The 22,476-nt window shown below is 40.3% G+C and overlaps 3 protein-coding genes across 5 annotated transcripts; 1 reads left to right on the top strand and 2 right to left on the bottom strand.

Moving 5' to 3' along the window:
- Positions 1-443: 443 nt before the first annotated feature.
- Esp (Epidermal stripes and patches) lies at positions 444-15,761 on the top strand. Of its 2 annotated transcripts, none has more exons than XM_043423232.1 (11): positions 444-584; positions 9,957-10,206; positions 11,261-11,511; positions 11,723-11,924; positions 12,011-12,231; positions 12,342-12,513; positions 12,706-12,873; positions 12,968-13,129; positions 13,228-13,368; positions 14,057-14,202; positions 14,740-15,761. In XM_043423232.1, the coding sequence occupies exons 2-11, from the start codon at positions 10,026-10,028 to the stop codon at positions 15,112-15,114; spliced, it is 2,019 nt and encodes a 672-aa protein (XP_043279167.1). In that variant the 5' UTR covers positions 444-584; positions 9,957-10,025; the 3' UTR covers positions 15,115-15,761. The 2 variants fall into 2 exon arrangements, with proteins under 2 accessions (XP_043279167.1, XP_043279166.1); XM_043423231.1 differs by lacking the exon at positions 444-584 and adding an exon at positions 4,203-4,577.
- Positions 15,762-16,024: 263 nt separating this feature from the next.
- On the bottom strand, positions 16,025-20,091 carry Hs3st-B (Heparan sulfate 3-O sulfotransferase-B). 2 transcript variants are annotated; one of them, XM_043423233.1, is made up of 4 exons: positions 19,636-20,091; positions 18,326-18,953; positions 17,605-18,095; positions 16,025-17,010 (listed from the first exon to the last, which is right to left on the bottom strand). In XM_043423233.1, exons 2-4 carry the CDS (start codon positions 18,829-18,831, stop codon positions 16,886-16,888), a joined length of 1,122 nt encoding a protein of 373 aa, XP_043279168.1. In that variant the 5' UTR covers positions 18,832-18,953; positions 19,636-20,091; the 3' UTR covers positions 16,025-16,885. The 2 variants fall into 2 exon arrangements, with proteins under 2 accessions (XP_043279168.1, XP_043279170.1); XM_043423235.1 differs by having other exon boundaries at positions 19,750-20,091.
- A 230-nt stretch (positions 20,092-20,321) lies between these two features.
- On the bottom strand, positions 20,322-22,424 carry LOC122413110 (transmembrane protein 170A). The gene is made up of 4 exons (XM_043423236.1): positions 22,201-22,424; positions 21,788-21,924; positions 21,392-21,497; positions 20,322-21,033 (listed from the first exon to the last, which is right to left on the bottom strand). The coding sequence occupies exons 2-4, from the start codon at positions 21,891-21,893 to the stop codon at positions 20,838-20,840; spliced, it is 408 nt and encodes a 135-aa protein (XP_043279171.1). The 5' UTR covers positions 21,894-21,924; positions 22,201-22,424; the 3' UTR covers positions 20,322-20,837.
- Between the last annotated feature and the right edge of the window lie 52 nt (positions 22,425-22,476).

The raw sequence follows: 22,476 nt of genomic DNA, 5'->3' as shown, positions 1-22,476 counted from the left end.
GCCTCGATGAAAACGTCATTCGTCAGGGAAATTGATTGGTGTGATCGAAAATCGTAGAATTTCCTCCCATTAAGAGAGCCCAGCGTTGAATGAACGTAGGAAAATTTCGCCCAGGGCTTTCTCCTCTGTGCAAATGTAACCTGAACAATGTTAACTTGTTTACAAACGTTCGCCAAATTGAAATTTTCCAGTTATCCTCTATCATCGGGGATTTATATAGAAAATAGATATGAAAATGTATTGTGGAAAGTTTGATTTCTTCTATCGACGTTTGCTCTAGATTTCGAAGGTTGGCATGTAAACAATGACGTCGTTGATATCGACGGGTTCACGTGGTCGTGGTTCACAGTCTTGAGCATCCAGTCCGAGGTATTTCTCCAAGAGCAATGCGAAGTGTGTCAATTTTAATAAATTTTTGTGTGAAAATGAAGTGATCGTGAAATAATAAATAAAAAAGAAAGTAAACGTGATCGAGGCACCCGTTGCTCGCGAGTTGTCACTCTTTAGTGCGATAAAACTCGGTGATAATTGTGGAATTTTAATTGTTAGTAAAACATTCGGTTGCGGTTTCATCAAATATGGAGGTCAGTCTGTTAACTCGTCGCAGGAAAAACAGGAAAAGTGGAGCAAAACACTTTGATGTGTTTCGGTGAAAAGAGTTTTATTGAATTAAATAATAACGATGGAAATGATAGCGCGATGTTTATGAGAATCAACGTTGTAAACGACTCTCAATTTTTTTCAATAATCCAATCGAATATTCCACCCGGAGAAGCTCCGTTGAGGGGAACGTGCCCACCGATGCGCCAGAAGATCGTTCACGAACGTCACTTATGATTAATCGAAGTAGCGACCTCACAAACGAAACGCGCGACAAAATTCGCTTCACCGACGCGCGACAAAATTCATCTGGCTCGTTCGCACTCGTCGAATTGTGCGATTGAAAACGTGCTGCGCAAAAAACGAGCACATGCGGTCGTGCGGAAGCTGCGATGCCGCTGCATTATACGAGCCAATTATTCATCTGCAAAACGACTCATTAATCGGTTTTCAATTGGCCACCTTACAAAGTCGTTCGACTCGGCAGACTCACGATTTGAAATTGCTGCCTCATTGTCTAGGACTCCAATTGACGCACCTGCAATTTCGCATCGAAGAACACTCGGTCCCACATTTTTTCCGGGCGGAAAACCGACCTGGTTGGGAGCACATTCTTGATCCAAAGACCAGCAGGATGTGAAACGTCAATTATTTCGATGAGCGCATCGCTCATCCAGCACGTTTTGTTTTCACTGCTATTTTCTCTCCTTCCGCGTGAAATAAGGAGGGAAATTGTGAATCGAGTCGCGATCCATACTTCCAGGTGTCCGCGGATTTTGGCAGATTCGTTCTGGCCAGTGTTCGACGAACTTTCGGGTGCCACTTGTCACGCTTGCTAAACGGTCATGGTGAGAAAAACAGCGCTTTTTCGAGAGTATTTTTCCACTTGGAAGTTGGCTTTGAACCCCAGAATTGGTTTGTTTTCCGTTCACTCGCTGGGGGCTCGAGCAGCGTGTTGAATCATCCGCCTCAATTTTCGGGGGCAAATGTGATTAACTAACGTGAGTCATTTGCCTCTGATGAAAACACTCGTAGGCTCGACCGCGTTGAAAAACAACTGAATAGCATTGTTTGAAGAAGATTGTGGAGTTGATCTCGTATAGAGAAGTCCAAAGACCGAGGACGCTGTCGTCAGCGTAACGTGAATGAATTTTCAAGCCCGAGTATCGACTGCTCCGCGTGCGATTTCACGGAAATCACTCCATTTGAAAAAACTAAGCGATTCATCCCGTCCCAATGCACCGCAAGCGTTTCGACCCTCGAATCCTCGGCGTTTCCATGAAGCGTGGACGAGTGCAACGGACACGTGAGACACGAGGTCGCCGCATCACGAGGTGAAAAATTCGATAAAAATTCAAAGACGTTACTCTCCGTATTTTCCTTAATCGAACGAAATCTTCGCGTCGACCGATTAGATACTCAAAAGCACTCGAGCCAATCGCGGTGATTGCTCATTATTTTTGCGCGAGCGTTGCCAATTCGCAGTGACATTGAAAAATCCAAAAAAACGAATCATCGATTGCAGCCTCAAATTTTGGCCTCCAAAAATTGATGCGCGTAAACGACATTCGAAGGTTTCCAAACCCCGTCGATTCTACGATTCAATCGAGGCGGAAAATTTTCATACTCGTAATCGTCATCCAAAATTGATGCTGAAAAAAGCTCGACCGAGTTTTCTACAAATTGGAATTAATTTGGGTCACATTTCCGGTTATCTATCGTCGATAAATCATTAGATTTGTAAAAGTATATGCTTTGCACCCCGTAAACCGGTTCGACCGGTTTAGCGAACCTCGTGACTCACACGTACGAACACAAGCAAAATTGTTTTCTATTTATTATTATATCTATCGTAAATTAAAAGCTGGATAGAAGCGAAGAAATCGAGGATTAATTCAGAGGGGAAATTCGCATAAATTCGGAACTCCTCGACTGCCGTTCTCGCCCAACTTTACGTCCACGATGTTCCTATACGATTTCGCATAATTAACGAAATTTTAATGCCGTGATCTTGAGTCGAACGGAGGAAACGATCCGGCGCGATCACATGCAGACACGTAAACTCGTTTTCAATCGCGGCCTCTCCGTCTCTCACGTGATAGAAGTTGGCAAAAAGGTCGAAAACAACGCCATAATACACAGAGGTTCTCAAGCGGGATTCCCGTAATATATCGCATCCTCGAGAGCACGTGACGATCGATCCTGAGTGCACCTGACTCATGTACGAGAATTCAATGACCGATTATTTTATTCCTTCGAAAACTATACGAGCATGAAAGCAAATTGAAGTTCTGATCTCTCAGGATTACTCAAATTTCTGTTTTTCTATCGATGTGCAGACGATTGAGGTGCTCGTCGAACGGAGTGAAAAATGTGAGCGAATTTTCTTGTCTTTCAATGAATTTTCCATAAAAAACTCAATTTCGAGGCAAGCCTCGAAATTGGTTTTTTCCATTTTCCGGCCAGGAGCCAAACGCATCACCGGAATTTTTTCCTCGTCTGCGTAATCGGTAAACTTTGGATTGCGAAAAATTGTAAGTCATAAATGAGTTTTGCGCTGTCGATTGCGCCGGTTATTAGAGGTAAATGGGAAACCCCGAGTGGCTTTTTCCTCATCTGTCAAAATAGCGGAAGGTTGTTTCGGTGTGCACTCCTCGATGCGCTACGGAAACGTGCGTCTCATATAAAACGTTGTTTCCGAGAATTTATTAAACATTTAGTATTTACCTGTTGCTTTAAATAGAATGACCTTAATAAAAGTTTCCACCTCGTTAAGCAAAAGTGTCCCAAGCGCAAGCTTGCACTGAGAAAATAAAAGAGTTTATTTCATTTTTAACGAAACATATTTTCGGTTGATTCACCTAAATCCACGACAACAAAATTCATTTGGTTGATTCATCTTTGTTTAAGCTACTAAAATAAACATCGATCGAATCGTTACTTTCAAGAAAAATGTTTCGTTTAAAAAAAAAGTGCATTTCCAAGTTCGATCTTTTCGTTCATTTAATTTTGCCAAACACAGTTAAATTCACGGGTTTTCTCGTCGCACAAAGTGAGCGCTGATTTGTTTATAAAATCTCATTACAAAATCGAAATTGTATAGTGAAATCGATTTCGCGAGTGAATGAAAAAAATGATAGAATGAAAATTTTGATGGCCAGGAGCGTTCCAGCGTTTTGGAAAATTTTGATGGCTCGACTAACGATTTTAACTCTCGCGTTGTTATGGCGCATCCTCCTTCGACAAAAGGGAGAAGCGAGAGCGTTTGGGTTTTTTGCTAAGGGAAAAAGCAACTGGGCTCTGCTCGGCTTTTGTTGGAAACCGGTTCAACGTTACCGCGAATTGTTTCGAGTGAATCGGTTTTGTTTATTGTTGAAAAAAGCTAAAAAGTGGCCGAGCTGTCAAGACACGCTCGGCCAGGTATGCAAATAGGCGGCTGAGCCACGAGCGCCAGGCGTCCCATTGGTTTGTTCACCAGTGACGTCAGTCCACTCGAGAGGGGTTTTAGTCTCGTGACTCCCGAGTGAGCACGCACACATGCGGACGCACTATCCTCGTTGGCGCTTTTATATGAAGAGGCGAGTGCCCGCGCAAACTCAGTTTTCAACGTACGCCCGGAAACGTGACATTCTCTCGGTGTGGAACGTTCCAAAGTAATGTTTTGTTATTTGAATTTTCCACTCATTTTGAGTCATCAGTGATTTGGTCGTTTCGACACTCGGCCACTCGCAAATTCCCTCGTTAAACTCATCGCGAGTGAATTCGTTGAGAGAGCGAAAACGAAATTTTCAAAATAACGCGCTCGATTGACTTTCCTCTTGATCGCGTGGCCGCGAAATCGCCAAAAATTCATCAATTCGTTTACATCATTTGCACCTCACCGATGCATTTCTTGATCGTACGGGCTACTATGACGAGGAAGTGGAGAACTTGATGGAACCGCTTTGTCCCTTGGCTAACGTCTCAATCGATATCTGGTAATTCTTCATACTTTTATTCATCCCCTGAAATCGTTACAAACATTTCTTTCAAAATCACTTTTTTCACCATTTTTTTGTTGTTTTTTTTTTTGCGGACAAAAATAAAGTGAACATGAATATTCAACAGCTTTTTGAGGCCGTGAATGATTTTGCTTTTCAATTTTGATTCGTATTCGTCGAAATCCTATAAATTCTTCGACATAAAAATGGCACTTTGGGTCGCTCGTCAATCGATTTAACGACGAATTCAAATTTCTCAAAGAAATACAAAAATGTCCGTCATAAAAGCGTGTTATTTTGAAAAATAGAAAGCCAGTCGTCCAATCAGGACGCTTATCCGCGTCGATAATACAATCCTTTATGTCTGGACAGTAAAAATACGCCGTCAATGTCAAAGCTGTGTAAGAAAAATCGATGGCTGCCCCATGGCCTGTCCCATCTCACTCGATGTTGTATGAGTTCAGATTCCAGGACAGACATTGTGCGAGCACATAAGTTCTCGCTCCAATTTATGCTAATGGTCTGTGACGCAGTTCCATTATAGTTTGTATATCTGATAAAAAATAGAGCAACATAAAGTGGAAATCTGCGACTTCGTTTCCCGAAATTCAACATTTCATTGGAGTAAAGACACTCGCTCGATCCACGAATAATTTTCATTGTCGTGGTCCCACAATTGTCCAGTTTTAGCGTCCATAATGAACGATATTAAATGCTGCTATAAATTCCCTCGTGAATTGTCACCGAGGATCGTTTTACTGGGGACGAAAAGGATTCGTGGGAGATCGTGGATTACTTTCCTCGAGATTCAGCATCGGGGAGTGCGTTTCTCGCGAACGGAGTCGATGACTAACTTGCTGAATTCTTTAAGAGATTGTCTTTGTCCTTGTTCATAGCTGAAAATACGATGAATTGAGTCCATGACATTTTCACTCGTTTATTTACACTTTGTTTCTTTGGTTTTTCGTATTTTACAATTTTTTTATATTCCGTACTGTTGTCTCAATCAATGTGGGCAAATTTTCGATAAAAATCGAATTTCTGTAGCAGGAAACCCGCTCCGAGTGATTAAATATTCTTACGTGTGGCCGGTCATCCGCGTTGACACACCGAGCTCGATAATTCTACCGAAAATACTCGATGCAAATAACCCAGTAGATCGGACCTGAATTTCCACCCGTCAGTTTAAAGTCTCTACAGGGATTCGTTAGAAAAAAGTGTGTAGATGAAAAATTCATAATTTGATGAGCACTGCTCCGTTCCAAGCGTTTCGGCCTGGACGCTAGTATTTTCAATAGAAAATACTGCGGGGTCCGAGATGGGTCGACCGAGCCTTAGCATATTCTTCATCGATGTCCGGGGCGAAGTGCGCGAGGCGCAATATGTGAGAGAGTCTGTGAGATTGGTACAAGTGGATTCGATTAAACAGTGTAATTCTCATTGATTGTTCGATTGATCCGCGTGTCCCTGAATGATTTGAAAAAAAAGGAGAAAAAACAGAAAAAAAATATGAAAATACACCTCCCCTCGAGTGGTGAACGTCGGGTGGGATGGTGCGCTGTAAAATGGTCGAAAAATTCGTTGATTTTTCGCGACGGCGAGCCAAAAAGTGTCTCGCACTTATTTTGGATCGGAAAAACTCTAAGAAAAATCCTCCCCTCGCTTATATCGATCCGCTTCAAAGAATTTGGTGGTTATGAAACCATCGTTGGATTACATAAAACAAGGATAAATTGCAATGATCCTTCTAACCCACTAAATGTATACTCGCGTATCCTCGTAAAAACACATAGAGACGAACGACTGATTCATAAATTCATGCTGTCCACAAACGTGATCCAATATTCACGTAACGGTGACTCGATGCTTGTATTTATACAGGAAACTGTATGGCCATTGGGGGATTCTCAATCTTTATAAATCGTCGTCGCACACGTGTCACCGCAAAATCTATTGGTGCGCGCCACTCACATACGTTCCGATCGAGCTTCGTGGCCGAGACATTGGCTCGCGAGACCTTTTCTTATCGACGTTTTATTGGCTCTTGAGTCAAGTTGAACAAAGTCATCGAGTAGTTTTGTTTTCTTTTTCTCTCCATCAAATGGACGTTGATTTTCAAGGGGAGTGTAAAAATTACCCGTATTTTACGACTTTTATTAATCCCTCGGTTGGAACAGTCGCTTTTGGCCTCGTAAATACAGAAAAAAACGCGAAACACTATTACGATTCTAAATAATCAGGCTCCCAAGCGTCGGATAGAGGGAAGAAAAAAATAAATATTCTTCTCAACGAATAATAAACGGATGAGCGATTGAAAGCGCGATCGACTCGAGAGACAGGGAGAGAAATTAGCCAATTCAGCCAAGAATACCCTGCAGACACTCAATATTCACAGTTTAACGTCGCGTGCAGACGAGGACAACAAAGAGGGCAACAATAGAAAATTTGATCTATGAACCATCGGTCCAATAACTCTAATCGAAGTAACGCTCTCTTATTCGTAACACTTGACAGAAAATATTGCACTGTATATCGCTCTACGAAATGCTCGCTGAGCGTCATGAATAAAAGGATGAAAAAGTCTCGGGATTGAGACTGCGGGCTACGATTTGAGGTCAACAGCCGATTTTTTATCAGTCATTTCGATCGACACTTCGTCCACCATCGGATTTCCATCGTTTCACGTTCTCTGAGAGCGAGGAGTACGAAGTTTTATTGAAACTCGTCGAAATAGTGATTCAACGACCGGAATAACGTCACTCGGATACTCAAACGTGCTCCAATTTTTCGTCAAACAACCATAAAATTAGGGGCCTCGAAGAATCCGCATATGCTTCTGGTAAGAAATGAAGGAGAATTAAAAGAAACGCTTGTAAAGATTGGAGATAAGTCTGTTTGCATTAGTTTTATAGAGACAAGACCGGAGGAAATTTTTAGATTTTGCGATACACATGCAATGTGTGCATATCGGTTTGAATACACATCTTCATGGCTAGCTTGAAGAATTGTCTTTATTACTGGTGTTGATTAGTAGGAATGGAAGGAATGATAGAAAAAAAAACAATCACGAGGCTCACGTGGCTCGCAGTCACGAGAGAAATCTACCAAAGACTCACGTGATTGCGTATATACGTGAGCTGGCAATTATCCACGCTTTTACATCGAGATACTGATTTTCACGTACGTCATATTAAGTGTCGACCGGGCTCGAATCGAGCTCGCGAATAAACGAGTTCCGCTCGTACATGTGTCGAGCTTCTGAAATAAAAACGGAACCGGCACTCCGCCTGGGGACTCGTAAACTTCTTTCGAATTGTTTTATCGACGCCTGAATTCTCTGCGCGGAAGAAAACCCCGAGAAATCGGTAGCGAAACTTGCCAACTGGGCGATTTCGTCAAATGAAATTTTTCGATAAATAAAAGCCGGACTGCGGTTGAATGATGATAGAAATAGCGAATCGCTGATGTGCGGAATTTCGCATTCAAGTGTGATAATTTAATCAACTTTGTTTTCATTTCGACGTTTAATATCAAGAAGTACAATCGGTAGAAGGAAATAGCAGCTATGGAATTGAGCGATAATGTTTTACAACCCCCCGTGTTTACGTAGTAAACGACGAGAAGAGCTGTAATCAGTGATAGGAAACATAAAAAACGACGATCTTGAATATTATGAACACAATCAACGAGCGAAGGAAATGCGGGATTATGAAAAAGCCTTTTCTTCAAATCGCTCCTCGAGTGTGAAGCCATTCCCCAGCACGAATTTTCCACAATTTTTTGTGTCAATAAAACGTTTTTTGTACGAACTCACAATAAAATTGAAACTCAGTTGTTTTTCAAGACGAATCGACGATGAACAGAAAACGATAAAAATTGTTAACGATTGAAGGTCATTTTTGATAATTCCGTTTCATTTTAATCGTCCTGTCAACAATTCTATGAATTTAAAAAATTGCTGCTCTACGAACGTTGATTTTTTAATTTTTTTGTTATTGTACTCATAAAAAGAATATATCAGAATGCGAATATAATAAATTGAACGAAGCACTGAAACGACGACACATTTGTATCGTTCAAGTGTATACTTTATTTTAATTTATCGTCCAATTTATTTGATTGCGTTCGTGCAGATGCGCGGCCCTTTAATATTCTCAATTAAATTTTACTGTTGGGAAAGAGCTATTAGCTTGTATAGAGATGAAGAAAAAAATTTTAAACCGTCACATCTTTATGAAAAGATACATCGAATTCGTGGATCAAGACAATATAAAAACATTTTCATTATCAGTCGATCCCATTGAAGATGGAAGTTCGATGACCTCAATTCATTTTAAACATTCAACGCGTCACGGTTGCTACGTCACAGTGGATTTTCAATCGACCCAAAAAATATTCCCCGTATTTCAACATCGCTTCATCACGAGATTTGGAGGATTGTCGCGGCCCACTGCACTAATTAATCATGACACATTCTTAACTCATTAAACCCCTTACGCGCACTCGCTGCCACCATCGTTACTGAGTCAACTTCAGGAAATTCTGAAACTAAACCACAAACACTGATTTCGCATCAATTTTTTCGGATAATTTCCTACAGAAAAAGTCTCCATCAATCTCACTAAATTTGCCTCCAGCAACAGCGTCAATTTTTATCTGAATCGTCAAACGATCGTCACGAATAATTGACTCGAAATAATTTATTTTCCCAACCATCCGGAATGAAACGATTATTTGGACTTTTACTACTGTTGGACAACCTATTGAGCCACCTTATTTGCTTCCACTTACAACTCGTGCGATATTAACGAAGTCAGCAAATGGAAAAGGCCGATTCCGAAAAGTCGCAGCCCCCAGCGGAGTCAATGCTTGGATGGGTGACCGCTTAGTCATGCATCAGTCTGCGAATGAATCACCGAGCAGGAGGCAGTTTTTCTGAGTTTCTGATGACCCTAACCAGCCCTAAGTCAATTAAAAATAAAACTTCCTGTATCGGTCGTCTTTTCCACAGTTTCCCCTGGCCCTTGTTCAAATGACAAGTGCCCGTAGAGAGGCCAGGGAATACGCAGGAAAAAAAAGTGATACTAATTTAGCCTACCGCCATATTCCTGTTTACATATGACGAGTGGGAAAAATACGTTATAGGCGATTCGTTCATAAATGATCGATAATTCGATCGAACAATGTCGTTTAATCGTTTCTCATAAATATTATTTAAAAAACCCGGACGTATTATATCTTTCGGAAAAGTCAAACACGATATCCCGTTCGTGTGAGTTGTTTAAAAAATAAGAAGCGTTTAGTTCCACTCGTACGACACGTCGAAACGATCGTTAATTCATTCTCTCTTTTTTCTCTCTCGCATATTCCATTCAGAGTTAATTCGATCAGCCACGGCGCGCAAAAAAATTTTTGTGACAAGGTACTTCCATTCATTGGTCCAAGATGAAGAAGGACGGCGCGAAGGAATACACGGTGAATGGAAAGACTTCGAGTGCGTACGTTAATCAAGCGCTCAGTGGATCCGCCGGAAGTTTGGATATCAGCAATCCCATTGGGTCGCATCCCATGTTGAACAGCTCTAACAGAGTCCATCACGAAAGTCGAGGCTCCTCGGACTTCATATGTAAGTTACAAAATCAAACGTTCTTGCCGATTCTTCTTTTCAAATCTGCCGATGTTTTTCGTTCGAATTGTGTACGATAGAAATGTCATTATTGGTTTTTCGACTATGAGCTCATCGATCCGATCATCCACAGACGTCCAAAGACATTTCCTCGTATCGATAATGCACGTTCAAAAAAGTCCTTTAATTTCGCTCTTTCGTGTTACGAGGCTACCTGCGACGGTTCGTACTTCAATCGTGCTGAAAAAATGTTCGATTTTGTTTTTCCTTCTTATGCATAAATGATAATTCCATGCGGGACGAACCTCTGCAACATCTGTGGAGTGCACAAAACCGAGTTAATTTATGACGAGGATTTAAAACAGCAATTATGTAATAGGAACTCGCATGGATTCGCAGCCAAGAAATAACTCATAAACTAAGTTTTAAACTCGCTCACCTTCCGCCTATGGAATGTATATTATTACGAGAGCACTTTATAGTTGCGGTAAAGTTACGCTCCGAGCTGTCGGAGCGCGTGATTCAAAATGGGTTATCGAGCAACATCATTGAAAACAGGCGTTGTTCAACACTCGATCGACCGAGCCTTCCTTTTATCAGGAAACGGAGGCGTGCATATCCGATTTTTTGATCGAGCCTTGAGCGAAGTCAATTTGGTATTAATTAAGAAAATTATTGTAATTCAGTTGCGCGATCAGATTCGAGGAGCATAACTCGTTTTTCATGTTCTACCAACAGCTCGTACATTGGTTCGATTCTTGCAGAAGATAAAGTTCGAAAAAATCCCCGATCTTAGTAATGAAATTCGATTTCAATAGCACACTTGCGCGCCGGGAACCTTCATGAATTTTGAACGTTTCGAGTCGATAAATCAATCGACTCGGAGGAAAACGAATCGAGATACTCGAAAGCTCGATTCGTTTTATTTTTTATCGCTTCGAACCTCTAAATCAATCAGGCGGGATGATTCATTTTTACCTGCTTCGAAAATGAGCCAACGTTTGATCGAATAATGATAAAAACAATGATAAAAATTAAACGAATTCTTTTGAAGTGATCGAAGAGCCCGGAGATGAAACCAAACACAAAGACAATGTTTTCGTCTCGGCTGCCCAATACGCGAGACACAAAGCAAGGTCGATATGTACCACAAAAGTGTTGTACAAGAGATTACCAATTTTGAGATGGTTACCAAAATACAACGGGGAGGATGCCTTGGGCGATTTTGTTGCCGGTATCACCGTCGGTCTCACCGTCATCCCCCAATCTTTAGCTTATTCCACTGTCGCTGGATTACCACCGCAGGTGAGTCCCACTTCATTTCTCTCCTTGGAGGTAATTAATGCAAATGGAAGGAGCGTTGCGCCTTCTTCAAAAAAATGAAGGAAAGTCTGGTTCAGCAGAAAACTGCCTCTCATTGATGTGCTCCTTCATTCGCCAGGATCCAACATGAAAAATGAGAGCGATTAAACACATAAAATGGTCGTTTTCTAATGTACATTTTTTTCATTTTTAGTATGGACTCTACGGAAGTTTTTTCGGTTGTCTTATCTACATTATATTCGGTTCGTGCAAGGACATACCACTTGGACCAAGTGCCATCGTCTCACTGCTCACTTATCAGACAGTTTCTCATCTTGATTCGCCTATACAGCACGCAATTCTTCTTTGCTTTATGGCAGGATTGATCGAACTCTTCATGGGTTTATTCGGCCTCGGTAAGCTCCATTTTGAGACTGATTATTGTGAAAATAGAATGAGAATCTTTTGATTTTTGCATGTTGAATGGTTTTTTCGTGCTCAGGTTTCCTCATTGACTTTGTCTCGGGTCCCGTAAGTTCTGGTTTCACATCGGCAGTAGCGTTGATCATCGTAACTTCCCAATTGAAAGACATACTCGGTATCCATGCAAAAGGTTCGACTTTTGTCGAACTTTGGCAAAGCATCGCCAAAGGAGTTCACGAAACTTCCGTTTGGGACGCCGTCCTCGGAGTAACTTGCATAGCACTTCTTCTAATACTCAGGGTAATCGAACGATGTTTGAATGCAAGTGTGAGATTTCTCGGGTGCTTACCAGCCTGGAGAATCCCCAGAAAAACTGTCTCTTCATTTTTCGTTCTTCCACCTTCCAACAGATCATTGCGACTGTTAGCATAGGACCAAAGGACCAAGAACTGCAAACCACCAAACAAAAAATAGTTAATAAATTAATTTGGCTGACTGGAACTTCGAGGAACGCGATTCTCGTAGTTCTCTGTGGACTGCTGGGATACAGTTTCACCTCAGAATCCCCTTTCAAGTTAATCGGTGAGGATTACAACATTTTTCAACATTTTCCTGGAATCAAGAAGATTTTTACACTTTTTTTGAGTTATTATCAAACATTCTGCGACTTATTTGAACGCTCCCGATTCTTGTCCTCGTGTTACCATTAAATTTCTCAATGAATTCTTCGCCTCTTAATCATTGGAGTGTTTTTTTATTTCCTCATTCCGCCAGGTTATTTACCGAGCGGGATGCCAACTGCACAGCTGCCGCCTTTCGGTTACACGAAAGAGGACAACACAACAGTTTCCTTTTTGGAAATGGTTTCAAATCTGGGCAGCGGGCTGCTCGTTTTGCCATTGATTTCGTTGATGGAGGACGTCGCAGTGTGCAAAGCATTCGGTGCGTTCATTCCTTCGGCTATTGACAATAAATAACAACGAAAATACAACCGAAAAAACTGTCATAATAATTGTTTTTTCTTCTTATTTTTCAGCCAACGGACGTTCGGTTGACGCTACTCAAGAGCTGATTGCCCTCGGAATCGCAAATATCGGAAATTCCTTCTTTCAGGCATTTCCAGGCACGGGATCACTCAGCAGAGGTGCAGTGAACAACGCGTCGGGAGTGAGAACACCCATGGGAGGTCTTTACACCGGTGAGCCACCAAGAAATCATTTTCCCCATAAAAAAGCAGCGAGTTTCATTGGTTCTTCGACAAAATCGATTTTCGAACGTTTTTTCTTCGTCTTTCAGGTATTCTCGTCATACTGGCGCTGCTTTTCTTGACTCAGTACTTCTTTTACATACCAAAAGCATGTTTGGCTGCAATCATTATCGCGGCAGTTATTTTCATGGTCGAAGTTAAGGTCGTCAAACCCATGTGGAGAGCGAAAAGTGAGTAAAGATTTCCTTTGGGACACCGTTCATGAATCCCTGACCAGATTTTTCTCGACGAAATAGCCAAGCATCGTTTTTTACAAAAATAATCTTCAGGAGTTTTACCGAGTATGTTTGATTTCCACGAAAATCTGAGACCACGATTCAATTTATCGAATCGAACTCCGTCGAAGGAGACAAAAAGAGGCTGCGAGAAACGGGGATGGAGGAATCTGTCGCTAAGTTGAACGAACGCCTTCGTAATGCGCGTGCCAGTAGTAATTAAATCGTAACATTGATTGAGCGAGACGCTCACATCGTGAATTGTCGAGTTGAAGGAAAAAAAGGTTTTTTCTCGATACCCGCGGCAACAGGATCACCTTGAAAAGCGAATTGTGTAATAACACTCGACCATATTCTTGAATAAAAATGCGCGGAAATCGTGTCCCCGGCATTTCCATATGGGCGCGTGTCTATGCAAAAATATCCAAATAGATCGTTATACTTACAGCTGATCTGCAACAATTACAAGCCTCGTTTCTCTAATCTCGCGATCCGATCGTTGAATTTATAAACGAACGTACATAAAAAATCACGTTCGATAGAAAATCGACGATTCTTCACGTCGAATAACGTCCGTTCGTGTTTCCACACTCCGATTGTTCATCTTTCCAATGAAAACGTTTTGGATCCTTTCTTCAAACAGAATCCGACCTTCTGCCCGGTTTGGGAACGTTCATCGCTTGTCTCGTGCTCCAACTCGAAGTCGGAATCCTCTGCGGGGTCGGACTCAACGTTCTTTTCATCCTTTATCACGCTGCGAGACCAAAAATATCAGTCGAGAAGCTCACGGTAATTTATGCGAACGATTATTTATGAACGTCAACACAAAAAGTTAAAAACTACTTGGCAGTGTATCATTTCAAATTCAATCAACGCTTTGGTATTTTGCCCTTCTCCTCATTTGTCACCATTAAATACAAACGAAATGCAACAAGCACTCCCAGTTGCGTGTCGTTTTTCGTTCAGTTTTTCCTTCACAGTCAACAATAATTTATAATAAATTTCACGACACACATTCTTGGATGCTGACGCAATAATTCGGTGCGTTTCTCTCTAGTTTTTTAAATGAAATTCCATTGCACGCATTAATTTGAACGGTGTAATAAACTCCATTGGAATTATTGACTCAATTAATCTAATGATTTCACGGAGTTCATATTTCGGGATACAAATTCGTTCATTAAATATTCTTAACTCACCGATGCATCGAGAATCGTTAAAAATTCAGACTCCGTAGGGACGAGAGTACCTTCGAGCCGATTATCCTAACCGGTTTTCGAGTCAGTCATTTCACGATCATTCACCGCTTCCGTTTGTATATTTCAGAGCCGTTGCGGCGTCGAGTTCCTCATGTTGACGCCGGACCGATGTTTGGTCTTCCCGTCGGTCGATTACATGAGAAATTTGGTTACAAAGTACAGTCGATCGACCGGGAGTGCAGCGACCCCGGTGGTGATCGATTGCTCGTACATATACGGAGCCGATTTCACAGCGGCGACAGTAATCGAGAGCTTGACGAAGGATTTTTCGGCGAGGGGTCAACCCTTGTTCTTCTACAATGTGAAGCCCTCGGTTTACGCAATTTTCGATGCAGTTGGTCCAACCGATTTCGTCGTTTACTACACCCAGGAGGCTCTTGACGATCTTCTCAAAGAGAGAGGCTATCTCAAACAGTGCAAACAAAATATCCCGCTTGCTTAGCGCCCCTCGAACTGCGAAGGAAAAAAAAACAAATAATTAGTAAGAAAAAACCGATTCGTTTTGCTTATCCACACCGTTCGGTATCAGGTGAAATAAGAGAGAGAAAACAAATTAGTTATAATGCTTATTCGTAATACGCCTCGCATGTGGCATGCGATAGTCGCCCAATTCTTTTGCCACCATGTGGCAGCCGTCAAATAATGTCACAGGATCGTGTAGATCGATCGATTTTTTATCGACTGTTATCGTTACTTATACTCCACATATATATTCACGTATTTTATGTTTTTTTCAATCATTCATCAACAAATGATATTCGAAGCTGCCTCAAAAGAGCAGGGACTTATGCGAGATAACGACGAGGTTCGTCATCAAAATCCATCCAATTCAAATCACCCAAGCACCCTAAATTATATATAAAACAAATGACAAGATATATATTTGTAGCATGAAATCAATCATTACGCGATCGTCATAGATAAATTCAATTGAAAAAATTCCATTTTCAATATAGTACAAGAACATTGTAAATAACGAGAAACGACCATTGTAGTATTATAAATCAAATGATAAACAAGAAACCAGCAATTAATTTCGTACTTGTAATATTTACTCGAAATATCAGTCCACAGGATGTTTAAACTGTTGTTCGTTGTTTCATTCGTTTACCGCCATCCCTCCACTTTTCAGCACATCGTTGGAGCCCAACAGGACGAAAAAGAGGCTCAAAATTTGTCGGTTAGAGACGACACCGACGATCTCGTTGACTGTGATATTAAAAAAGCCGAAAATTCCAAGTGTATTTGGTCATTTCGATCACAAAAAACTGTGAGAAGTTGGGTGAAGAATAATAACGTTAAAATTTTCCGGCAACGGAGGTGTGGAGGGATCAAAGAAATTCCCAAGACCGTTTTTGTATGTGTCGGTACGAATTTTTATCGTTATATATTTAAACAATAATTTCGTGGTTCTCAACTATAATTGTTACACAGATTTATGGCTTGCAATCTGTCACTGATGAAACTGCATACACACCGTTCGCATCCAGAAGCCATAAACCTTTGCAATGAATGATAGCAAGCCATCAACACACTTGAGATCATTTTGACAGATTTTATGGAAACTTTTCGCAAACTCGTAACTTCTACATCGAAGAACGAAAATGATCCAAGCTGTCTGTCTCCCGGGAATACTGATCACTGTGCAATCGAATTGATACTTCGACGAGCTAACAAATGTCTTTTTAATTCTACATCTATATTTATCAATATATAATGCACATATGTATGTTTATGTGTGTTTGTGTGCAATATACATTTACAGTACTTGGTGATTCGATATCCTTAAACTTGTATTTGAGCAAAAGCTTCCGAGAGTGCTTAGTTTAAGAGAAAATGATGCCATTGTAGCGACTGGAATGGGCATCAACTCTTTTTGATATGCTACTTCAAAAGGGTGTGTTCATGGCACCCAGATTCGGTTTAATCAGTTATTCTTACGTAAGAATTTTCCGTGTACATTGTTTTTTCTCCTCCCGACTTTCGGGAGATTTCTTTTAAAATAGTTTTCTTTTCTCGAGTATAAAAACGCGACCGAACAACGATCTCACTCTTAAGGACGACGTATACGGAATAAATTGACTATTTTTCTCATTTTTCGTGTAAAATGCTGTTATGAGACAATGGCAATCATATCTGCGCGTGTTTACGTTAATGATTAAGTACGATATGTCTAGCATTCGCAGATTTCTTCCCTCGACGATCCACCCTTATCAAGGCCAGCTGAAATCCATTCCCGTCAGTTGATAGAAACGCTGATTGAACGGACGATAAAAATCTCGGAGACGCTGGATCGCCGTTGGATCGATATGTGGATGACTCCGACCTTTGTTTTTACCTGCGAACAAAAAGTCAAACGAGTTTCAGGTCTCCCGAGCAATTCGCATTGGAGAATCGATAGAATTATCGATATTCGTCACTGCAGTTGAATATTCGTGTTACAGAGGTCAACGGTCGAACTTTTTAGAGATTTTTGACGTGGCGGATCAACGAGTTCTAATTACAAGCTTCATTGGATCTCAGGCCAGAAGCGACCGAGGACAAAAATTTACTCAAACGAGACGTCTGACGTTTCAACAGTTTACTTTATCGACTATAATTCGAACGAAATGGATTCGTCCAGACACGGACATAGTCAACAATTTTTCGAAGTAAAACAATGAAATTTAGGTTTCCGGGGCCTTGATAGACTCATTTCGAACTGTTTTCGATCCCTCCGTGTCGTTTCAAGTCCGAGTTCCGCGAAAATGTGAAATTTTTAACCTCCAAAAATAAAGATAAGAATAGTAAATGCAACAAATATTCGACGTTCTGAAGCGCAAGCTTTGACAGTTTTGAATAATTCATTTTTTCGAAATATGAAGAATCGACGACCTCGAATTGGAAGCTTCGGCTCTGAGGTTATTAATGCGAATAGAAATTTCGAATTTACCCAAACAATGAGGCGCGGAGCTGTGCTCGGTTTTGAGCAAGCACGGAAAGCCTTTGGTGGCGTTGAAGTAAAAGTGTTTTTCGCATATGACACGCTTGATGCCCAGGAAGTCTTGAACTCGTGTGATCTCGATAACAGGATCGGCGATCAATCGCTCACCGGAAACGAAGAGAAATTGTGAGAGAGGAAAGTACTGAAGCCAGCGATCGAGGTAACGAGCGTAAACTCCGATCTTCAACGGCGCCCACGTCGTGTCCACGATTCGGGAGCCGTTTATGAAAGCACGCTCTTCGAACTTTGGTATGCCTGGACGCTTACTCTTCACTTGAGTGTAATCGGAAATAGCTCGCGTCACAGGGTCTCGAGCCACCACGATCAGCTTCGTGCCAGGATTCATGTGCTGCACGCGACGCGGCGCTTCTGCCGTTACGAAGTACGATGGCGTCTTTTCCATGGTCACCTGACCTTCCAGTGTCGGTGGCATTCGACGCCTGATTGTCCATTTTCATACGAGAAACAAAGGGAAAAATTGTTCTCGTCAACATTGAAAATATTGCCAATTGTACGACGAAATGTTATTTTGTGAATGTACGATCAAAGTATGAACGGAGACAAAGACATTTTCCCGAAGTTTTAGCGAACAAAATTTTTTCAAATTTTTCTCTGAATCGCATTTTTTTTTGTCGGTAAGTTCGTACCGAAAGTAAAAATGATGGCTCACCTGTACCAGTGGAATCCTTTGGCATAGTGATGATCGAAAAAGTGTACTTCGGAGCCGGCCGCTCTGACACCAGGATGCAAGCGTAGAAACTCTAACAATGCCCTCGTGCCACCCTTCTTAACACCTATAATAAGGGCACTTGGCAATTGTCTCGTTGGTACGAGGCCTTGTTGTCGGAGAAGTTTGTATCTGGGTGAAACGTCAATGGGATCCTTGAGACTATTATTGTTAGTCCAAAGTGGGACGACCTGCACTTTCGTTATTTTAGTTTTTGTGTCGCCAAGGTCATCCAATGATATGACTTCTACTCTTGGCTCGTAATTAACGCGACGCGATGCTTGCTCGTCGTACGAGCCCTCGATCGAACGAGCTCTTTGCAGTGATATTTTACGCGTTATACCACCGATTATACAAAAATCATTGTCTATTATTATCCACAATAATACTATTATCAAACAACCCATCAACGTCATTCTCGTTGTCCACGAACTTTTACGAAATTCCATTTTTCCTTTACGAGCCTGCTCTCGCGCTCGATTCACGGACTTTCATAATACAACACGAGTCTTCGATTCTTTTCCTGATGCGAATATTCACGCTTTGAGAACCGACCGATCATTTGATGTCACTGAAAAGAAAAATTTTCTTCGGTCCAAACATCGACAGTGAGGGGTTATAAACTTGGCACATGTCCCACTACAATATTTTCAAATTGATTTATGTATACGCACAAAAAACAACACATTTATATCTCAATCCGTATAGAAGAAAAAACAACTGACAGTAATTCGATATTTAAAGGATCGATATTTTAATCATAATTATTATTATGTCGACAGCTTTGCGGTTTGTGGAAATTATGCATTTGAACTTCAGGTTCGAATTCATGCAAATCACGTGGAATATTGCACGATATTTTGCTCAAAAATATGCCACACGAATACTACAGAAATTGTTTCAAAACATTTCCCAAGAAAAAAAAAGAAGACACTCCTAAAAACGTGTGTTAATGCGTCTGCTTATTGGGAACGAAAATTTTGTCCCGTTTTTTATTGAAAAGAAACGTAGAGAGCAAAACTAAAAGCCGTTATGTGAAGCGTGTTTATGTTTGTAATATTTGTTTACTATGCCGGCTGCGCATTATAACGCTTCGTTGGTCATGTGTCTTTATACGGCCCATGCGGGCATCGAATTGTAAACGAATAAGCGTGCAATTGGAAAAAGATTGAAAATATACCAAAAAAGGATAAAAATATATCCACGGTTTTGTGATTAATATTGACAATCAATTGAATAAATATTCTACTCACCGCTTGAAAATAAAACGATAAAATTTGCCGAGAACGAACGATGTCTGGGGATTCAGCACGTTTTTTTAAGACCAATTTTGTTTCTTTTAACGGATTACACTTTTTTTTTCTTACCCGTTCCGGGATGTGTTCCACGTGATTGGACGGTAAATTGACAAAAAAGCGAACGCTTCTGGACGCTCGGTCGTTGGGCGTCAGACGTCGCAAGATCGATAATATACACGGGTGCACAGGGGATTGATTGTGTACTTTATAAAACGAAAGAATTGTCCCAAAAATCGATGACGATGTTGAAAAAAATAAAGAGAAGTGTGGAAACTTGTTAATTTGGCTTTTTTGTAATATATTATTGAACTTTCTTTCGTCGACGCGATTGCCGGCTCGTTTTTGCCGGAGGGCCGAGCATCGTCGTTCAGCAGACGAGAATGTTCGTGTGTATACGAATCAACGACAACGACTTCTGTTATAACGTGTTCACACGGCTGCGCGGAATATTCTGAAGTTCAGCAAACGCGTGGCATGCGCAATTTTTTTGTAAAACGACAATAAACAAACAAAAAGAAAAAAGAAAATTCAATCTGCTTTCTGCTTGATTCGTCAATTACGTACGCAATATCACTTTGAAAACTTTCACAAAATGTCTAAACACTGTAAAAAGAAGACGGTAAATAAATCAGTTCGAAATATTGGAATTTTCAACATTTATTAATTACGTCTTGGTTCAGCGTTGATTTTCATAATACAAGAAATAACATCGACGATTATAGACACTATGATGAAATCCTCATTCCTGAGATAAAGCCGTTAGCTTCACGATATCGTTTTTTAATTGTATTATTGATTTCCTTATTCATTAATTTACTTACTTATTTAGATATTCATCGCAGTAAACACGAAATTATGCGCTTATCACAGAATCGATTGTAAAATCAAAATTACGCACTATTTTGGGAACCGCAAGTAAAAAAATTTTAAACTAACCTGAATTCGGTTATACTGTGTATTTACATGACACGAGTCAGGTGGATTTTCATTTTCCATCAAATTGGATTCTTTGTATAATTATAGATTTTTGTTGTTCGAATACTTTTTTATACTTCTTATTGTAAAAAAAAGCTACGTTTATTGTGGTAAAGAAATTTCACGATTGGAAATTACGTATTTATGTACAGTATAATGAAGTAGCTTTCTTCTTTTTCGAATTACAACGTCGCCAGAATTCTTGTAAAACCGACACAAGCCGCCACCACAGTTTGTCCAATTCCCCACAGGAGAGCGTACAACGGTGACATCTGATAACTCGAACCACGGTACACAAATGCTACGGTCGCAGAGCTCAAAACTCCTGACGTTAGCGGCAGTAAAATTCCCATAAAAAGTATCAATATGGGAAAAAATCTGTAATACATAGTTCCAATACCATTTTTAGAAAATCAAGTTGTACTGTAAAATCAAATTTTGTTCAACCCAAAGTTCAATTTAAACATTCGTCTGTATGATAGACATGCAACAAAAATCAGAATTCGAACCCTTAGTTGCAGAGGGAAAGCAATAGAAAATACAAGTGAATTTGAGGCAATTTCCCAAGAATATTCAAGTTTCTGCACATTAATCAGTCAATAGATTTGTAAATATGACTTTTCCAGTGAGACAATCATGTCAATGAAATTGGTTTTTTTTTCCTGTATGGCATGCAAAATATTCTTTTCCTATATGGCAATTTTGCAATTGTTAAATCTATTTCTACCAGACTTACTTTCCATATTTGTGCTTGCGCAGGGTAGCGAAACAAATTGCTGCTGCAATGGTGTGGACAAAAACGGAGGAGAAGAGCGCCCACAAAAATATTTGGTACCACATTTCTGAAAGAAATCATTCATTGCAACGATTAAACAATTATTTCTTGCTGCTGTTCATAATATGTAGCTATATAGTATCATCATGTCCAGTAAAATTAACTGTATAATTTTGAATCAACCAACTTGATACTTTTAAAAATTATGATAGCATGCTAAAAATGAATAGACAGAATATTTCCAAAAATATAAATAATAAAAACTTTTTAAGTCTCTATAAATATTTCTTCGTTCTTATTAATAAATTTTTGATTTATTTGTAAATGAGTGTATAGATTGATCTAAAAAATATTCACCAGCAAACGAGCTCAACGGCGAGTATAGCACTCCAGCCTCATTGGGATTCCTTGCTACGATTTGGGGATGTGGTACATCGCTGCTTGTTTGAGACGCATGGGTCATTGCCAATGCAACCCTTATTTAATTTCGCTATCTGTCAGAATCATCACACCAGAATTTTAGACATTCAAATAAATCATGAAATTGAGGGTTCTAGTGAAATAAATTGAAGGAAAAATATTAAACTTTTTTGAGCTCATAAAAAGCTCCGACTGAAAATTCGTACATCTCGTGAGGGTAAATTTTGCGACTGAAAAAAATTGAAAATGTTTAAACTCATGTGAGAAAAATAGTATTCTAAAAACGAACACAAAACAAATTTATGCGAAAGGTAAATATCGGACTAATGGAAATACAGGGTTTCACTTACCGTGCATAAATTGCTGTCATTATTTTCATCAACTCCAGTCGTAACACGAACTTCAACTACAGGAATCTTCAAAATTCCGACAGTGAGAGTAAAAAAAATATTGTGAGTAACATTTCTAAAAGACGATAGTACAACAGCAACGTAGAAAGAAAATACAAGTGACTAATCGGCAGGTGGACATTTTTCCGCAACCCTCACGACCCGCACACCGAGCAAACAGCTGACTGATGATCACGTGATTTCTCCCACTCTCTCTCTCTCTCTCTCTCTCTCTCT

This window comes from Venturia canescens, chromosome 7 (assembly GCF_019457755.1).
Source record: "Venturia canescens isolate UGA chromosome 7, ASM1945775v1, whole genome shotgun sequence".
Lineage (NCBI taxonomy): Eukaryota > Metazoa > Arthropoda > Insecta > Hymenoptera > Ichneumonidae > Venturia > Venturia canescens.
This window is presented reverse-complemented; position numbering and strand designations above follow the sequence as displayed.